At 47.5% G+C, this 19,056-nt stretch overlaps 1 protein-coding gene across 2 annotated transcripts in view; it reads right to left on the bottom strand.

The window, feature by feature from the left end:
* The window catches only part of CAB39 (calcium binding protein 39), a 323,674-nt gene that overhangs the window by 238,681 nt on the left and 65,937 nt on the right, over positions 1 to 19,056 (bottom strand). For both annotated transcript variants that reach the window (XM_069618308.1, XM_069618309.1), the window contains exon 4: positions 16,208 to 16,326. In XM_069618308.1, coding sequence (XP_069474409.1) covers positions 16,208 to 16,326 — 119 coding nt within the window. The remainder of the gene's footprint in view (positions 1 to 16,207; positions 16,327 to 19,056) is intronic.

The following is a 19,056-nucleotide window of genomic DNA, read 5'->3' as shown; positions in this document are numbered from 1 at the left end:
ACCCAAGACCACAGCAGTGCAGCCCCCGTGGCACGCCGGTGTCCACGAAGTGCCAGCAGTGAGACGAGGCTCGGAGGAGCGGGGATCCCACCCCCCTCCCCCCAGGACGAGTGCTGCAGGTGGCGGGAGAGCCACGAAGAGGAGCCGGGGCCCCGGCGTCGCACCAGAGCCATGCGGAAGAGGAGGGGCGGGTAATCCCTGCCCCCCACCCCCCAGCAGGGAGCAAGCAGGAGGTCTGTGACGTCAGGGGGAGCCCGGCCCTAACAGCTACAGGCAAGGTTGGTGGAGGCACGCTGGAGTTCCGGTGCATCTCAGGAGGAAATCGGATAGAAGCGCACCAATACCAGTGGCAACTGCCGCCTGCTGGGGGCCCCATTGAGAGGCAGGCAGCCAGTGGAGGTCCCAGAGGAGGGGCGGGAAAGCTCTTACAGCAGACGGTGCCTCAGGCATGGACAGAGTGTTCAAGAAACAGACACTGACGCCTGGCGCCTCCCACCTGTGTCATGCCCACGCTGGAGCAGAGGTGAGGAGTGTGGCAGTGGGGAAGAAGGGGAGAGAGGAGGACTGAGCGCACCCACCAAGTGAATAGAGCAGGCCCCTATAAAGGGAGGGAGGACAGTGAGGGGGGCCCCCCCAAACAAGAGAGGGTGTGCCAACAAAGCATTCAATATTGAAGGGGAGGTGTAGGCCCAGAGCTGGAAGGGAACAGTGGTGTTGATCCACCTAGGTCCCCACGGTGGCGGACGGAAGTACAGGTTCCTGAGCCTAATCTGACGGGGGAGCTGGTTGCTGGAAGTAAACTGAGTGCTGCAACAAGTGCTAGGAAGCACCCCCGATTAGGGGACGGCGAGGGCCAGGTGAAAAGGGGGTAGCGGCCCACGGGCCTGAGCTATAAGGCAGTGGTGAGTGGAAGCCCACCAGAGGAGACTGGGCAACGTCACACAGAGGTTAGAACAGCCATCTACGGGGTGGGGGACCCGGTTCACGGAAGGAGAAACGCCCTCCAAGCAATCAAGGGTCCGGTGGGGATCTCGACCGCTGGTAAACGACGCTGCCAAGCCATGGAGTGGACCCACCATAAATGTCTACCAGGTCCAAGGGGAGAGCAGGGAAAGCTGTTCATCTGTGGAGCGAACCCCAGGGAACTTTGACTGCGCTCTTGCCAGCAATGGAGGGTAGAGACCTGGGCAAAGGAGTGGGTGAACAGTCGAGGGAGGCGCAGGATAAAGAAGGACCGGAGGCACCAATGCAGAAGACGAGCCAAGACCTCAGAGGGAAATGCAGAACCTGAGGGACTCCCTGGCCAAAACTTTTCAAGAGCGATTTCAATTGATGAGGAGCAACCTAAACGCGGCACTGGGAGAACTGCGGCAGGAGACGGCGCAGCTGGGGGAAGAGGACAGATCTATTGGAAAGGGGCCTCCAATAGTGCGAAAAGAACACAATAGCAAATGGTGAGGCCATAGATAGACTGGACATTCCAACAAGGAACTTGGAGGCAACGATCGAGGACTTGGAAAATAGATCTCGGAGGGTCAACATCAGGATTAAATCGTTGCCAGAGACCGTCACCGATAAACAATTGAAGGGGGAGGTCCAAGGGGTCTTTGCGGGGCTCCTGGGGGAAGAATCCCTAGGTGCGATTGAACTAGACAGGGTTCACAGGGTGGGCCGGACCCCGGGAGGACCCAACACCAGAGCACGAGATGTTTTGCTGGCGTTTGCTCGGTATAGTCAAAAGGAAGCCGTATTGAGAGCGGCGAGGCAGAGTGAACCGGTGCTTTATAAAGGGCAAGAAATCTCTTTGTTCCAGGATTTGGCCGCCAGTACGCTGGTGAAAAGAAGGCATATTGGCCCGGTTGTAAAGGAGCTGGCCAAGAAGGGGATAAAGTACAAATGGTCCTTTACATTCGGGTTGGTGTTAGAGTGGGAGGGGAGCCAGAGGCGAGGTACTACCCTTCAGGAGGCAGCCGGTATAATCCAACAGGAGCTGGAAGATAAGGGGGGGGAGGGGGCGAGCCAGGGCAAACAAACAAAGGGAGAGGGGCAGACCATGGGACTGGTCCACGGTGGGGGAGCGGACTCGTGTTAGGAGGAAGGTGGCGCTGCGGGGGCCAGCTGCGTGGGAATCTGGCGGTACCAAAGAGGGGAAGGGTAGGGGCAGTGCGGGGGAAACTGGGTACATAGACTCTCGGTAGGAAGCCTTATTTGGGCGGGGGGTGGGGAACAGGGGCTTTCTATGGGGGCCTGGGAGGATAGAGGTGAAAACATCCTGGAACGAGTAAGAGCAGGCGTGTCCGAGGGGGCAGGGTGGCCAAGGAGGGCGCACCGGGATTCAACTCAACCTTTAGGTGGTTAACACATAATGTGAGGGGGCTAAACGCCCCCCTCAAACAAACAAAACTGGAGCAATTTACCAGGTCCCACAAGCCAGATGTGCTGGCGTTGCAAGAGACCCATTTACTTATGCAGGACCAGGGGCGATTGCGACTGAAGGGCTTCCCACAGATACGGTTTGCATCGGGTCCTACAAAGAAAGGGGGGCTAGCCCTGGCTTTCAGGAGGAGGATAAACTTTAGAACCCAGGATATTCTTAGGGACACTAACGGGAGATACATTATGGCGAGAGGTGAGATAATGGGCTCGTCCTATACCATCGCATATGTGTATGGCCCTAATGTGGGTCAGGACCAGTTCTTGCATGAAACCCTGGACATCCTAGAGAACTTTGCGAGGGGACAAGTGATACTGATGGGAGACTTCAATCTTGCCTGGGATAGGAGGCAGGATCGGTCCCAGCATGAGGGAGGTGGGGGCGGTGTGGTGGCTTCTCCCCAGCTGAAGGAGAGATGGGAGGTGGCCGGCCTACGAGAGGGTATTACGGGGAGAAGAGGAGGGGTTTACCTTTCTCTCTGATATCCACAGAAACCAGTCCCAAATTGATTACATCTGGGTATCCGCTAGCCTGGCTGGGGAGGTGGAGTCTGTCGAGGTGGGTCCTCTTGGGTTAGCCGTTACGGAGTATTCTCTTATAAGGCTAATTTCCCAAACCTAGTTAGTCCCCCAGCAGCTTTGCTGAATTTTTGGTTTTTTTTTTTTTCTCCTGCTAAGAGTGAGACTCTTTTACTCCCACTCTTAGGCATGATTTGAGGTATGTCTTTGACTTGTTATGTGCTTATGGGCTAGGGGGTTTCTTTTTAGTCCATAGAGTATCATCTATTTTTCTGTATGTGTGGTACACAGCACCCTCAGTGCAGTACCACAGGGGTGTCACAGTGACCCCCAAACATAGACTCTATACCCTAGGACTGACTACTTTCTCGCAGGGCATGTAAAGTCACCATTGGCTTTACTTGTCCAAAATTGGGAACAGAACCAGTACAAACCATCATATTGTGGAAGTACTGGTAAGGGGTAATTCGATTGCCCCTGGGTCTGTTTCCGAGGGGGCACTATCCTGTCCCCCCTCGTCGGGTTTCTGGCTGGTGGCAGTGGTTAACATGCGAAATATTCCAACGGAATATTCTCTATGGGATTTTCCCATTGATTTTGAAACGCACCACTTTTAGGTGCAATGTTAAAGATACTGCTGGTTTATTTATTTAATATCAAATCACCGGTTGGGTCTTTTTGCCAGAACTCGATTCAAAAATGGCGTTTGTGTCAGTCTCTGTAACTCTTACTAAGGTTGAGCCCTTTGTTCCACTTTTTGGCGGGCTTCTCCACAGAAGCCCCCCTCCAAATGGTGCCACTGTGTCTGGGTTCCACAGGAAGGGTGGAGGGGGAAATTGGCACCCCTGGACTGCATTGCCTTAGCAACCCAAGTCATACTCTACTCTGACTGGCCCAGTGTTGAGCCGCCCGGCTCACCACTTAACATGTGTGATTGACAGCTAGGCTGATGAATGGGGGTTTTTCTGCATAAAAACCGGGCCTTTGGGACTGGAACTTCAGAATTCGCCACAGGACCTAAGAATCCGAAGAGGGAAGAAGCTGAGCCATCTCCAACGACAACACCACAGGTGAAGCCCTGCTGCAACTACCTCACCACTTTCCCGACGACAAGAGAAGATCTTCGGCTGGACGAGTCTTCTTCCCCTGAGCTGGTGGGATCAACCAGTTCGCCCTTTTCGCCTTCCAAAGACGTCTCTTGGTCGAATCGCCCGAGCCAAGCACCCCGGCGGCTGGATAGCCAAGCTCACTACTTTTGAGCGCAAATAAAAGGACTGCACCTTTCAATCGGGAACTCTGCGGCTGGTTTCATCCCTGTGCAGTGTGATGACTCCACGGTCGCTCCTCGAAGAGATCTTCTCTTCCCCTGGTCGGAACCACGAACTTCAACCACTGCCAGGACAACTGCCCCCGCTGGAGCTTCCTTTCTCTTTAAGGTACTGTGTCCTGCCTCGCCTCCCTTTCTACAGATTGCTAAAGGTGACCCTTAAATCCTTGGCTTCTAAACTGGGTTGGCTCCAGGCCTTCTAACTATATCTTTTGAATCACCCCAACCTCTTTTGAACACTCTGCAAAGACTTTCAGTGCACTTTAAACCGTGTGATCCTGGGCACATTTCGCTTTCCTCCATTTAAAGTGGGCCTGGCCTATGAACTTTGGCTCTACAGTATAACCTGCCTTTCTCCCCTTGCTCTGAACTCAAGTGTTGGGAACTGTTTTATTTCTATGCTCTGCCTTTTTCTCTCCCTTTAACTACATTATCAGAGTGCCATCTTGGTTAAGCGCTCACATCTGTTCTTACAAATAGTAGTGTTTTAACCCTGACTTTTCTGATAACTATTAAGGGAGGTGTTTATACTTTACCTGACTGTGTTCGAACTTGCTTTTTAATTGAGAGTGCTAGTATATACCATAAAGTGTGTTTTAAAGAAATAATGATATGCTTTTTATACAAAGCTCTGGTCAGTGTTTGTGTGCTCTACTGTGTGTTGGCCCTATTGTGTATACTCTGCATACTGCCCTACTCTTCTTGAGAGAAGTCCGACTGCTCAGCCACAGCTACCAGGTAAATCTGGGTGGTGCAGACTGCTACCAATTGGGTTTACGGTTTACTCCTGTAGTCTTAATCTTTTTGCAGTGTTCCCCAAGGGAACTGCACAGGATTCCGCCTAACAATAGACGACCACAAGGTGGTGCAGATGACAATGCGGCTGGGGAGGCGAAGGCCAGGGGTGTGGAGCTGGAAATACCCGGGGCAACTCCTGAGGGACCAAGTGCTGCGGGAGGAGATTGGAGACAAGATCCAGGACTTCTTTGAGAGGAACAATAGCTCGGACACGAGCCAGAGCACAAGGTGGGACGCATTCAAGGCGAATTTGAGGGGGGAATTTATCGCTATGAAGGCGGAGAGAAACAGGCTAATGAGAGGTCTAGAATCTCAGTTGGAAAAGGAGGTGGAAGACGCCAGGGCGCGAGTACGGGAGACCCTGACAAGGAAGGTATATAGGGAATATAGGTTAGCGGAAGGCCAGCTGGGGATTTTAAGAACCAAAATTTTTGACCACCAGACCCACCAGGATATTGCGGCATGAAATATTTTGTGCTGCAAAACTTGCATTTATTTAAGCATTTTTTCAGGGCCTCTTAATCAGGTAAAAATGCAGCAATACATTTTATGCCGCAAAATATTTCAGGCTGCAATATCCTGGAGGGTCTGCAAAAAGGCGGAAGAAGCAATGCTCAGGGTGAGACAAAAATTCTACGCAAAGGCCAATAAGGCAGACACACTCCTGGCTCGCCTCCTGAGGGGACAAAGGGAGCAGAAGGTTATAACGGCCATCAAGGACGAGAGGGGAAGAGAGACTCACCCGGGCCGAAGAGATTAGGGGGAGACTAGTTGAATTATATGAAGCGCTGTACACTTCACAGGGCCCACAGCTACGGCCGCAGAGAGAGTTCTTGAGGGCCCTACCTCTCCCGCGACTATCCCGGGAGGAAGGCGAATATCTGGGCCGACCTATCACGAAGGACGATTTGAGAGGTACCATAGTGTCACTCGCCTGTAACAAGGCTCCGGGACTGGATGGTTACCCAGCTTCCCTTTATAAACCCTACTCCCATTTATTGGTCCCGCACTTAACACAATTATTTAACACGTTCGGGGTGGGGGGGGCGGAATTACCCCTTCGATGGAGGAGGCCAAAATTACAGTTATCCATAAAGTGGGGAAGGACCTGGAAGAATGTACTTCCTATCGCCCTTATAGAGACAAAAATGTTTACAAAATATTGGCGAAGCGCCTGGAAAAGCACCTGTCCTCAGTGATCCACCAAGACCAGGCAGGATTCGTGCTGGGAAGGCAAACAGCCGACAATATCAGGCGGGTGGCTCACCAGGTGGAGAAGTCACGAAAGACGACCACTCCGGCGATTCTTTTTAGCGCTTGACGCTGAAAAAGAATTAGATCGGGTGGAGTGGTCATTTTTATTCCAGGTAATGGAAATAATGGGCCTGGGGACCAGTTTCATAAATGTGGTCACTGCTAATTCCACATTGCGTATTTTGGTAAATGGAGAAATGTCTCACCCATTCAGACTGAAGCGGGGGACGAAACAGGGGTACCCCGTTTCCCCGTTGCTTTATGCAATATACTTGAAGCCCCTGCTCCTGGCAATATGAGAGGCAGACAATATTCAGGGTATACCATTTGGGGGGAGCCAAGCATAAGGTAGCGGCTTTTGCCGACGACATGTTGCTCACATTGACAAACTCAAAGGAGTCAATCAAGGCAAGCATAGAATTACTGACCAAATTTGGGGAGCTCTCGGGCCTGCGGGTAAATTTCCAGAAATCAGAGTTAATGAACCTGACCTCAGGGGGGCATGAAGCGGAGGAGATGAGGGCAATCTCCCCGTTCAGATGGAGTCCGGCTGGGCTGTGATATTTGGGGGAGAGAATAACCCCCTCACGGGCTGGTACGGAGCGAACTATGAGCCCATGTTACCGGCAATCAAAAAAGACCTCAGGAAATGGGGTGTCCTAAGGACATCCTGGTGACATCCTGGTTGGAAAGAGGGTCAGTTCTCAAAATAGTGATTCACCACTCCACCCCCCCCCCACCCGTCCCGGCAAGCTTCTTTAACAAATTAGATCGGGCGATCAAGGAATTTGTCTGGGAGGGCAAGAGACCGCGCTTGTCCAGGCGGCTACTTATGGCGTCCAAGGGGGAGGGGGGCCTAGCTGTCCCCGACTTTCGCCGTTACCATGAAGCTGCACAGTTTAGGGTAATTAGGGAATGGTTTGGGGAGGACTACCTTAAACATTGGGTGAAAATGGTTAGAGCAGTAGATCGACACCATTTGGGGGAAGTACTGTGGCTTCCACGAAGGCTGAGACCACCTCACCTCTACCTCAGTGCCATTACGAAGGGAGTGGACAGCTGGGGCAGGGCGGTGGAGAAGCAGGAGATTGACCTTGCCATTGCTGTTCACCCCCCCCCCCCCCATCTTCAATAAGGGTGACTTCACACCAGGGTTGGAAAAAAAGGGGCGTTCCATAAGTGGGAGAGTTGGGGTTGCAGCACTCAGAGACATGTTTTGTGGAAAAAAGGTGAAAATGTTTGAGGAATGCAAGCAGTAGTTCGGGGTGGGCGAGCGGGAGAGGCACTGATATTTCCAGATTAGGCCCTAGGTCATGTCAGTGGAGGTAAGGAAGACTGCTATCCGTGACCTGACGCAATTTGAATGGTTTCTTCTAATGCATGAAGGGTCCAGAGGGTTAATATTGAATCTCTATAGGCAGTTGGAGTGCACCGGCTCGTAAATCACCTGGGCGTACATGAGGGGATGGGAACAGCAACTGGGGGTTAGAATGGAACGAGCGGACTGGGAGAGCTTCTGGAAGCAGATACCAAAGGTGGCAAATATTGGATATTGGAAATATCAAAGATAAGGAATACATGGGAGGACACAATCCATTTGAAGCATTAAATTCAGATTTCAGAGGAGCAAGACGAGATAAAGGAAGTCCAAAAGCTATGAGAAAATGAGGGCAGACACCAACAGCTGAGTGGCTTTAAAAAAGTCATGAAAGGACGGGCTTTTCTAATGTTGTACAAACAAAATCGACAGGAACGGGCAGATAAGGAAATATGGTGACTGAAGGAAAGAAAATAAAGAACTTTATAGAAGTAGGTAACTTCAGAGGAGGGAATGATATGAATGGAGGGGGCGGAGAAGGGGAAATAGTGGTGGAAGGAAAGAAAATAACCTCAGTTTTAGCGGCATTGAGTACCAAGAAGTGGTCTGTCATCCAAGACCGAATGGCGAGGAAACAGGCGTGAAGCTTAAGGTGATGTCGTCAGTGAAGTGCGGAAAGGAAAGCAAGAGTTGTGTGTCATCAGCATAAAAGTGATGTGAGAATCCGAATGGAGAAATAACCCCAGCAAGTGAGGAAGTATAGAGAGGAAAAAATGAAAGGACCTACAACCGAACCGTGAAGAACACCATAGGTAAGTGGACACGTTTCAGAGGTAACCGCGACCAAAGCGTCTGAAAAAGTCCTCTGGGACATGTTCGACTCCAACCAGGATAAAGTTGAGCCAGAAAAGCCAAAAAAGCAGACAGTAGAAGTGTGTGATCAACAGTTTCGAAAGCTGCAGAAAGCTCCAAGAAAATAAGATAAGAGTGCATAGCATGACGTGCAGAATGAAAAGAGTCCAGACAGAGAGAAGAGCAGTCTTGTGGAATAACTAGGGTGGAATTACGAGAAACAAAAGTAGAAACCAGAGTTTAAATGATGCGTTCAAGAATTCTAGAAAGATAAGGTAGGAAGGAAATGGGATGAACATTAGAAGCAGAGGATACACGAGCAGAAGGTTTTTTCAAGATTGGAATGATCGCAGCATACTTAAATGAGGATGGAACATTTTATTTAGTTAGCAAAACCACAAAGTCCTTTAGGAATGAAAAAGGTTGGTTTGTCAAATAGTTGCAGAGCTTAATGTTCTAGAGGCAGTGTTCGGTAGATTTTCCACAACTGGTGTGGGACTTTCATAAGACTTATCTCTTGGTATTAGGGAGCCAACTATTAATACAGACTTGTATTACACAACTTGGTAGAGTGGCTGAGCAGCAGGGCGTTATGTGAGCTGTAAAGCAGCACAAAGAAATCAGTTCATACAGAGATCCAAGAAAACACCTACTCACTTAAAGTTATATTCAATTATATTCTGTATTTATACACAAGGCACACAAGAAAATCCAAAATGCAGCAACTACCAATAACATCCACTTAGAAAAGGAATAGTATTATAAAAGGAAATATCATGCAGGCGTGTAATTTTTCATATACTTTTCATATCCAGCACACAGAGTGACTTCAGTTAGGGGCAATGATGTCTACTGCTGTGATTAAGTTAGAAGCATAGAGGTCTGTCAGGATGTTGAGATCCTTCAAGTAAGGAGGCTTTAGGTTGGGCAAGTCTAGAAAGGGCTGCATACGTTCTTTGGTTAGCTTACGTGAGCTGCATGACAGCAAGGGTGGTAGAGGCAAAGTAGTAGGCTTCAGTTTTATGTGGTGCGGGATGTTGAAGCCAATGATGTTATGGTCAGACCAGGGGCATGGGATGTTACAATCAACAGTGATAGAACAGTTAAGGTCAGCAATCCAGTCCAGTGTACGGCCCTTGGTGTGGGTGGGACTGTTGACCCAGTGCTTGAAGTCGAAGGTTTTGAGGGCATAGGCTAACGAGGCAACACGAGGGTCCTGGGTGTCATTGAGGCCTAGGTTTAGGTTGTCTAGTGAGATGATTTTAGAGGAGATCTTGATATTATCGCCGAGGATATGGAGGAGATTTTCTTTGAAGCTCAGGGTAGGGCTTGGAGGGCGGTAGATGAGATGGGTAGAACTAGTACACGTGGTTGAGGGGGAAGAACTTAAGGGAAAGGAGGTCTCCATTCCCTTAAAAGGTGTTGTTGATCTGACTAATGTGAAAGGAACCTTTGGCCAAGAAGGGAACACCGCTTAGTCTCGTCTTTCCGGTAGATCGAGTATCCTGGGGGATGGCTAAAGAGGGGGCTGGCCCAGATGCTTCACGAAGCCATGTTTCAGAGATGGCCAATGCATGTAGGTTGCGAGAGGTGAGGTTGTTAATGTCAAGGGCATGCGCAGGTAGGGAGCAAGCGTAAAGTGACGGCCCTCTCCTAGTGGGATTGTGTCTAACTTCTTAGGCATAGTGAGGTTGGTGAAAATTGGACATACCACAATTATGGGAGTAGCTTGGGTGATTGGCATTGTGGAGCAGGGCATGCTAACATTTATCATGGCTTTTTTGGCAAGGAAGTTTTGATTAGATCATTGTTATTGTAGGAGGCATAAGAGATAGGAAAGTTAGCAATTTCTGCACTGCTGGCATTAACCAGATTATTATTTTAGCAAAACAGACATTCAATAATGCAGTGTCACGTAGGATGCAGTAGGGGTAGCAAACGTTTTGGCAAGACAAACATTTGTAGGAGCAGTTCTAGAGCTAGTAGCAGTTTTAGCAGAGCTAACATTGGCAGGAGAAGTTCTATCAGAGCAGGCATGCAGTAGTACATAGTCAGTGCAGATGGCAGTTTTAGCACACCTAGCAATGGTAGGAGAAATTTTAACGGAAAATGAGTCGATGCAGCAGGCAGCATTGATGGGGCTGGAAGCATATTTTGCACAATCAAGATTGACAATAACAGTTTTAAGCGAGCAAACATTCAAAGATGCAGCAGCAATGCAGCAAACAGCATGGTGGAACTATGTGCCTTTTTAGCAACATTATCATGTAAACCAGTTTGGGCAGACCTAGTATACATCGGTAATGCAAGGCACGGTTATGGCATTAGGACAAGCAGAGGCAAGTACAGATAGGACCTCATTTGGATGTGCGTCGCTATGGCAGACCATTTGATGCTCGGTGAGGGGTGGGGGGGGGGAGCACAGGCGGTACGGCGCTGTGCATAGGAGCACTGATTTAATCCGCAGGAGCATTAATCACTGAACGACTTCCTGAGTGATGATTTTGAAGTGGTCAGCAGCCTTTCTGAGGAGGAAGTTGAACAACATCTGATCATCGACACACAAAGCCGCCTGTGGTTCACAGACGGGAGTAGCATCCAGGAAGATATTATCCGGGTCAGGTTTGCGGGCAGGAGTATTGGGCCAAGTACAATGGTCATCATTGATGGGCCAGGTATCTGGATCTTGAGAAATTGGCTCGAGAGGTCTGATCCGGATATGTGACATAATAGGTCGTCATCCTGAAAGATGTTCACAGGAGTTTCAGGGAGACCGTCTAGGAAAAGATGAAAATTGAGCACCAAAGTCTTTTCAAAGTTTCAACAAATTTAGCTGGAAAGTATATGAATTCAGACATTTTGTCCATGCAGGCCTCACATTTTTCCCTGGTCCAGAATGAGGAAGAAGATTCCTCAATGGGGAGGGAAAGATGGAGCAGCTGGAGTAGGATACTCTGATGGGCCTAAGGAAAAGGGGGAGAGGCTTGAGAAAATCCCTCAGGTAAGGCCTTAAGGACGGAGCCATGAGAATGGGCCTTGGAAAGCTTCTCCCGAAGCTATGGCAGTGTTTTTTTTTCTTCGAGAGATGCACGTTTCAGCACGTCTTTTGACGCTACTGCATTGTGCGCTAAAGATTTATTGGAAGCCGTCCGGTAAGGCCGAAGCCCTAAGGCCTTGCGCCGGCCAAGATGACGGGGGAGCAGCAGGGCCGGAACCACAAGGTTCAGTAGGCGCCACCAAACTCTTCGACTGGCCTACGGGTGTCAATGGTTTCTTCAGCAAATCCATCAAATGAGGCAGAGGGGTGTGCGTTTGGTTTTATGGGAATGGTGTGTGTCTTTTTGTCGCATTGCTGGCAGCATGCTTATCAGGGCTATGGACAGTTACGCGGGAGTCGATAGACTACACCGTTATTGTCTATGGGCTCCGATCCAGAGCCGTGGCTGCTTACAGACTCCTTGTCCGAGGCGATGGCGCTGGCGGGAGAGTGACTCTCGGCCTGTATGGCATAGGCCGCCCACCACTTGATGTGCCTGTCCGTAAGGGTCTTAGGCAGAAAGAGCTTTCAGAGCTTGCAACGCTGTTCGTCGTCACAAGGGAGACCCCAATTCCATACTCTATGAATATCCTTCCAGGGGAATTTACAGTAATACGACAAGCAAGATTTGAAAGGAGTTCACTCCACAGTGGAGGGAAAAGGCAGCCAGATGAAAGGAGGAAGAGGGGGAGGGGCAAGGAAAAGGCATTCTCAAGAGAATAGTCAGACCGTGTCCCCACTCGCCCTACTGTAATCTCAGGCCCGAGGTCCAAGGCCGAGAAGAAACGGCAATTCAGTGGCCGGAGGTGTGGAATCGGCAAAACCGGGTCAGCCATCGAAAAGGGTGACGATAGTCGAACAGCCGAAGATCAGGCGATGGATCGCCAAACAAACAAGTAGCAATACAGACTCCATAGACTAGCTCTGCATTAAGTGACCGACCAGAAAGGTGGAAAAAAACAATCTGGGGGGACCGAAATGCCCAAAGGATTTGGAGTACACTACATGTCACGTTAGGAATGCTGTTACAGTCACGCCCATGTCAACATCCCTTTTTGATCTTCGAAAAGGGATCCAATACTCTGAGATTACCACTAGATGTCAGACTATATGCACAGCATGTGATTGATTCTAAGCAGATTCTCAAGCATCAGAAATTAAATAACTATATTGAATATAACTTCATAGCGTATCAGTGTTTTCTTGAACTAGTATGTTCTGAGTTCTTTTGACCTTACTACAGCCCTCGTCCCTCAGACTAAGACCAACTGCTAGCCATTCTACCAAACCCATGTGTGTTTGCAGGCTAAACCCAAGTAGTATAACCCTCTTCACCCAAAGTGGGCTTTCAAAGTGCTATCTCAGACACTACTAGTGTGAGCCCTGGTTGGTAAGCCAGTTGCTGAGGCTGCTGTTATGTGGACTGTGATAATGCCCTGGGGAAACTTTGAGAACAAAAACCACATCTATTAGCAGGAAAGCCACTATGTTAATAGGGTTTTACTGCAATGTGCCCTATAGACTTGATGGTGTGTTCTTTTTGGCTTTTTTCAAAGCTTCATCTGCCACTTTGCCAAACAGATTCTCTTCCACTGGTATATCAAGGAGAGTAGTTTGGGTCGCTCATGTGAATCCGAACCCTTGAAGCCAGGCCATGTTAATAACCGATTACTACACAATAAATATGTCCGTAGTCCGACGAATCAAGGTAATTTTTTTATAAAATCACATTTGCAGATTTTTTGCCCTCTTGAAAACCTTTAGCATTTGGGATCTAAGCGGTTCATGGACTTCCTTAACTAGGTCGTCCATCTGGTCCCATTGGGCTCTATTATAACAGCCCACTGCTGTTGAATTAACAATGCATGCTTTATATGCAGCAGAGGTAGCGACCTTTCTCCATAGATCATACATCTTTTTACTCCCCTTATCAGGTGGGAACTCAGACGCCAATGGTGTCCCTGCCTGTTTGCGAGCTGTAGTTGCTACTAGTAATTCTGGTGTAAGATGATGCTTTAACTGCATTTGTAAGAGTTAAGCTGACCTAAGCTGGTGTTATCCTTTTCACTGACTGTAAAAGGGGGAGTGGTTAGGTAAATGTTGGTGCAGTCACACTGTGTGAGACTACACAACACTTATCTGCTTGGTATTAGGTAACCCACCTTTTGCTATTGGTACACAAGTTGGTAGTGTGACTGAGCAGCCAGGCCTAACTCAAGAAGGGTCAAATTGAGCTGTAGCAATGAAATTCGTATTTACAAGTAACCAAGTAACACTTATACTCTAGGTTTCTGTTATAAATCGTTATTTAACATCAATTTTTAAATAAGTATTCTTTTAAAAGGGCAATTTTTGTAACAATCAAATAAACTTTAAAACTATTTCAGGATCAGCACAAGTGAGTGGATACTCTTTAGAGATGCTTCATACACAATTCCTACACCCTGAGGTGACTTCCTTCACAAGGACAGTAATAGCATTTATGTATCACTAGTTATACTGTAGATTCTGAGGTTGCAGAAAGGAAAGGTTAAAAGGAAAGAAAAAGGTTAAACAGGTTCTCAAGGTATACTTAAATCTTCCAATGAAGCCTAGACAAGCCTTTCCCATCAATAACAGTCTAAAACAAGTACCACCTATGAGGGACACAAATATCAATGTCAATGGACTAGAAGAGTCTGCAGGGAGCCAGGACAGCCAAAGTCAATTGGAGCAGTCTATGTAGGTAAGGTATTTCTTAGATAATAAAAGTCTTGCAAAGTTAGAGAGGTTTGTAGAAATCACTTGTAGGGTCACAAGCTGTTAAGCCCATGGAAAGCAGAGTTGGAATCAACTCTACAGATAAGCCAATAACAGTCTCAACTGAGAAGAGCACAGCTAGAAAGAAAACTAGGTAAGTACCCCAAGTCTTAACAGTACATCTGGTTTTAAAAAGAATTGTCCAGATGGAATTGGTCCTGTTGCAGCGATGCAGGCCTGGTGTTCCTGAGCCTCAGTCGTGGGGACAAGAGGGAGGACGTCTGGAGGGCTAAAGTGGCAGCAATTTGGAGGTTGTCGACAGCTATGGGCTCTTTTCGGATCAGCTGCACTTCGCAGTTTCAGCGCTCGGTAAACTGCACCACTGCGCATCTCGGATACCGGTTGGGCTTCCTTCACTCCTTGGGTCCTGCACTCTGGTTAGGGGACTCTAGCTTGGGTCGTCCTGCTTCTGGAGGGTCCTTTAGAGACTCCTAGACCTTCTGGCCTGATTTCAGACGTTGCTCTGGACTACGGATTTCTCAGCCCCTGGCACTCGGTTCCTGCAGCAGCAAAGAAGTACAGCAAATCAGGGAAGATGGTCCAGTGGAGTTTGTCTCAGGGTTAGTTGGTCACACTTCCTGAGCTTCTCTTGTCGATGAGAATAAGGAGTTTCAGCACAGCAGCAGGGCTTCACAGGGTAATTCAAAGGTCCAGGTTGATGCAGCAAGCTTTGTTCACTGTTTCTTCGTCAGGCGTTTCTCCCAGCGGTCGACTCTGCCTCTAGTCCCAAAACCCTAGCCGTTTATGCAGGTTTCTCCCATTCATGGACAGCCGAGGCTGTCAATCACAGCAGGGTGGCTGTCCTGAAAGGACAGCCAGCCAATCAGGACTGGTTGCATTCAGGCATTCCTAGAAACAAAGGACAGGGAAGTTGGCTTCAGGGTTGAAGCCCGCCAAAGGCAAAGCGAACAAAGGGCTCAAACTGGCTCAACGCGCAGAGCAAACCCTAAGAAAGACCTCACAAACAGAAAATGGCGAAAAAAGAAGATCGGGCCAGTTTGACACAATGGTCACTCATGGGTGCTATATACTGCAGCTGAGGATTCATACTGCAGTAGAAAAGCACAATGGTAGGAAAATGTAACCACTGTCACTAGTCATTTAAAGTAGTGAGGGTAACATAAAATTGTTACATGAGAATGTAGGCTAAGGGGCTACTAAGTAACCCTCCAGCACTCCACATAAGATGGTGTGTGCTGGACCTACAAAGAGAAAAGGTAGGTAAAGTCAATTTCACTTCACTATTCTTGGGAACAGTAGTTCACACAAGAAAAGGTATTTAAACCTTCTGAGAAATCGAAATGATTTCTCCGTGACACTGCACTGAAGGTGCTGTGTGTCACCATACAAAAAGTAGATGTCTATGGAGTTTGTCAGACTCCGAAAACAGAACAAACACATAATCCAAATCAGGTCAAAACACATGAGTAAGAAAAATGGTCTCACTCACTCGAGGGTTAAAATTAAAAAGTCCTAAAGTCCAGCAAAAGAGCTGGGGGTCTCCAAGGTTGAAGGGAATTAGCACTTAATTTCCTTGCGTGCATTTGTCTTTTTTAGATCTTCATGTTGAAGCTCACAGAGAGGGTATTGGTAATAAATCCTAGTTTCTGCAGTCTTTATCAAGTCTAGCATACTTGTCCAGGACGTTTTTCTTTATACACCTCCACCAGAAAGGCAGTATTTTTCTTGCTCAGGTTTCACAGCTGCTTCAGAGTACATCTAAACTCTTTCTGCCCTGAAGCCACTGTGGTAGTGGGACTGAAGGGAGCTGTGCATACTGACAAAAATAAGTTCCCACCAGCAGCTTTTATCAAGAGACAATTCTGGGTATAAATGGTCAGGGGTACCATATAATATAATAAATACATACCCTTTTAACAACATAAAAAGTATGTTTTGTTGGGTGCATATGTATTCCACTGTTGGAGTTCTTGTACCAATTTGCCGTCTTAGGATGTTGTTGAAGATCTGAGCCACGTCCTTTTTACCCTGTTGAAGAGAATGCTTGGTAAGCATTATCAATTGTTTTACATCAAACAAGGCTAACAAAACTTGAACAATCTTTAATATTTTTTAATCAGATTTGGATAATCATATTATCATCATTACGGCAGATGTGTTATTTTGTTCCTTTTAGAATAATGCAATGTATTAATGTATGTATTTTAATAACACCTACAACATTTTACTGGCAATAACAGACAGAAGGCATGTTGATTTACAGCTAACCATCAATCAACAGATCCACAGCTCAGTTGTACAGTTCAATGTGTAAAATGTTATTCAAAGTGTCCACCGGCCTATCATTTTCGGGGTGATTTTATACTCCCTCCTTTATTCCTGGCACTCGGGCCTAGAGACAGACCGAGAACACGCACAGTTTTACTGTTTGCTTTTTGTTGTATTTACATATATTGACTCAACATGAATTTCACTACAAATAAGTGGTCAAATAAATGAGCACGTGGTGTTGAAGGGGATATAAAGTCAGAGGCAGTGGAGGCACGCTAGTGTTTTCAAGGGTGGTTGAAGATGTAAGGCATTTGTGTTGGACGGAAGTAGCTGGGAAAGGCTTGCATGACTAATGGATCAGCGATGGATTGACAAGAGGCTGAGCAACGGTAGCTAGGTATGCCATTTCTCCATCATCAAGAACTCGATCTTACTCTTGCAGCGCTGAGTGGGATTGCCTATGAACTAGGAGTAGGCACGTTCCTTAGATGCTTGGATACTCTGTTTTCTTACTCCAAGTTTTTTATCTTCTAAACCATTCACGATAATGTACAGAATTGACCAAATGTTGACAAGGAATGCGAGCCATCTCACCCAGAGAGTTTGCTTTTGCCAGGAATGGCCTGCTCATTCAGTACAGCAATGGCTACAAGGCAATCAAGGCACCTGTGCTTTTCCCCTCCTTGGATCGAACAGAGGGATCTTAACCCTCAGGAGCAACCTGGGGAGGGATCAAAATTACTGAGGTGTCCATGTCTAGTACACATGGGAATGGTAGTGTGTGTGTGATATATATATATATATATAGTTTTACAAAGGTAGCGGGCGCCCCTCTCTCGCAAGAACAGACATGATAACCTGTTCAGTGGTTATTAACCACTTGAGAGTTCGCAGCCACTGCTTTTACTCACTGTGCCTTTCACAGATGGGAAATATCCATTTGCATATCAGTCTTTGTCCTGCCCAGGGGCAGTCCAGCACCGAAATACAATGGCAATTCCAATCTGAACGAGAGTACCACCAGCAACCCCATACACGTGTTTCACCCTTGTTGGGGATCATCAGTGAGCATCTGTGAAAGGCACAGTGAGTAAAAGCAGTGGCTGCGAACTCTCAAGTGGTTAATAACCACTGAACAGGTTATCATGTCTGTTCTTGCGAGAGAGGGGCGCCCGCTACCTTTGTAAAACTATTTTTTAAGGAACCTGGGATTGGTAACCCTAGGTCTCCTGGGGGCAACCAGACGTGGTCTCCCTCTCACTGTGCTTAGAGAGGCATCAGCTTCACCTCACTGATGATCCCCAACAAGGGTGAAACACGTGTATGGGGTTGCTGGTGGTACTCTCGTTCAGATTGGAGTTGCCATTGTATTTCGGTGCTGGACTGCCCCTGGGCAGGACAAAGACTGATATGCAAATGGATATTTCCCATCTGTGAAAGGCACAGTGAGTAAAAGCAGTGGCTGCGAACTCTCAAGTGGTTAATAACCACTGAACAGGTTATCATGTCTGTTCTTGCGAGAGAGGGGCGCCCGCTACCTTTGTAAAACTATATATATATATATATATATATATATATATATATATATATATATATATATATATATATATATATATATATATATATGCGCATGCATAAATAATGCGTTAAAGCAATAGGTTTCTTTGGGGCTTTAACCATTAATTCAGGTGGCCTGGGTGTCAAAGGGAGGTGGGTACACCAAGTTGGTGTCTAATGTTGTGAATAATGTCCAAGGAGCAAAGGCAATTGTTATTTGAGGGTGCTGGCAAGGAAGGCTGGATTAGAGGTCATGGGCACTTATTCCTGTTGCTACACAACACAGTGCACGTTGAAAGATGTAATCCTTGTGGTTGCTTAATAGGCATAAATGCCACTCCTGCCTGTAGAGATCAGTGAAAACCCATAGCATCCACAAGCCGAGTGGTTGGGCTCTTTAGCGGGCACCCAAATCTCCTTGTACTTCATTGAAAGGACACTGCCCCCATGCCCTTCCCAATGCCTCTGCAAAATCATCAAGGATTAAATAAAGGCTCACCACATGTAAGGCAGTTTTTGTAACGTGCAGTGTAGAGAATCCTACAACCACTAACCCAAGGGGAAAGGCTAACACACCTGGCAAGAAAGGTGTTAAATGGGATTTTCAGAATCAACCGTGGCAGTGGATTCAGAGAGGCCACCGTATTATAGTTGTGACTCCCGGTTTGATGTTTTTACAGATTCTTACACATAAATACAGACATAAAGATAATTAGTTTCCTGTCTGTATTTATGTATAAAAGCCATGAAAAAACAAAAAGCATGTGATCACATGCTGTCAGTCAGGCTATGCTGACCAAGGCCGTGCAGACTGCAAACTTGGAAAACGTAATCAAAGAAAGTGACTATTTGCATGCAGAGTTGTATTCTGTGCAAGGCCCATTGATGGGGTGGCAAATAATTTTAATTCTTTTAGTTTTCGGTCGGTGC

This window comes from Ambystoma mexicanum, chromosome 10 (genome assembly GCF_040938575.1).
Source record: "Ambystoma mexicanum isolate Mex_15411 chromosome 10, UKY_AmexF1_1, whole genome shotgun sequence".
In the NCBI taxonomy this organism is placed as follows: Eukaryota; Metazoa; Chordata; class Amphibia; order Caudata; family Ambystomatidae; genus Ambystoma; species Ambystoma mexicanum.
Note: the sequence above shows the minus strand (reverse complement) of the source record. Positions and strands in the feature narration are given on the sequence as shown.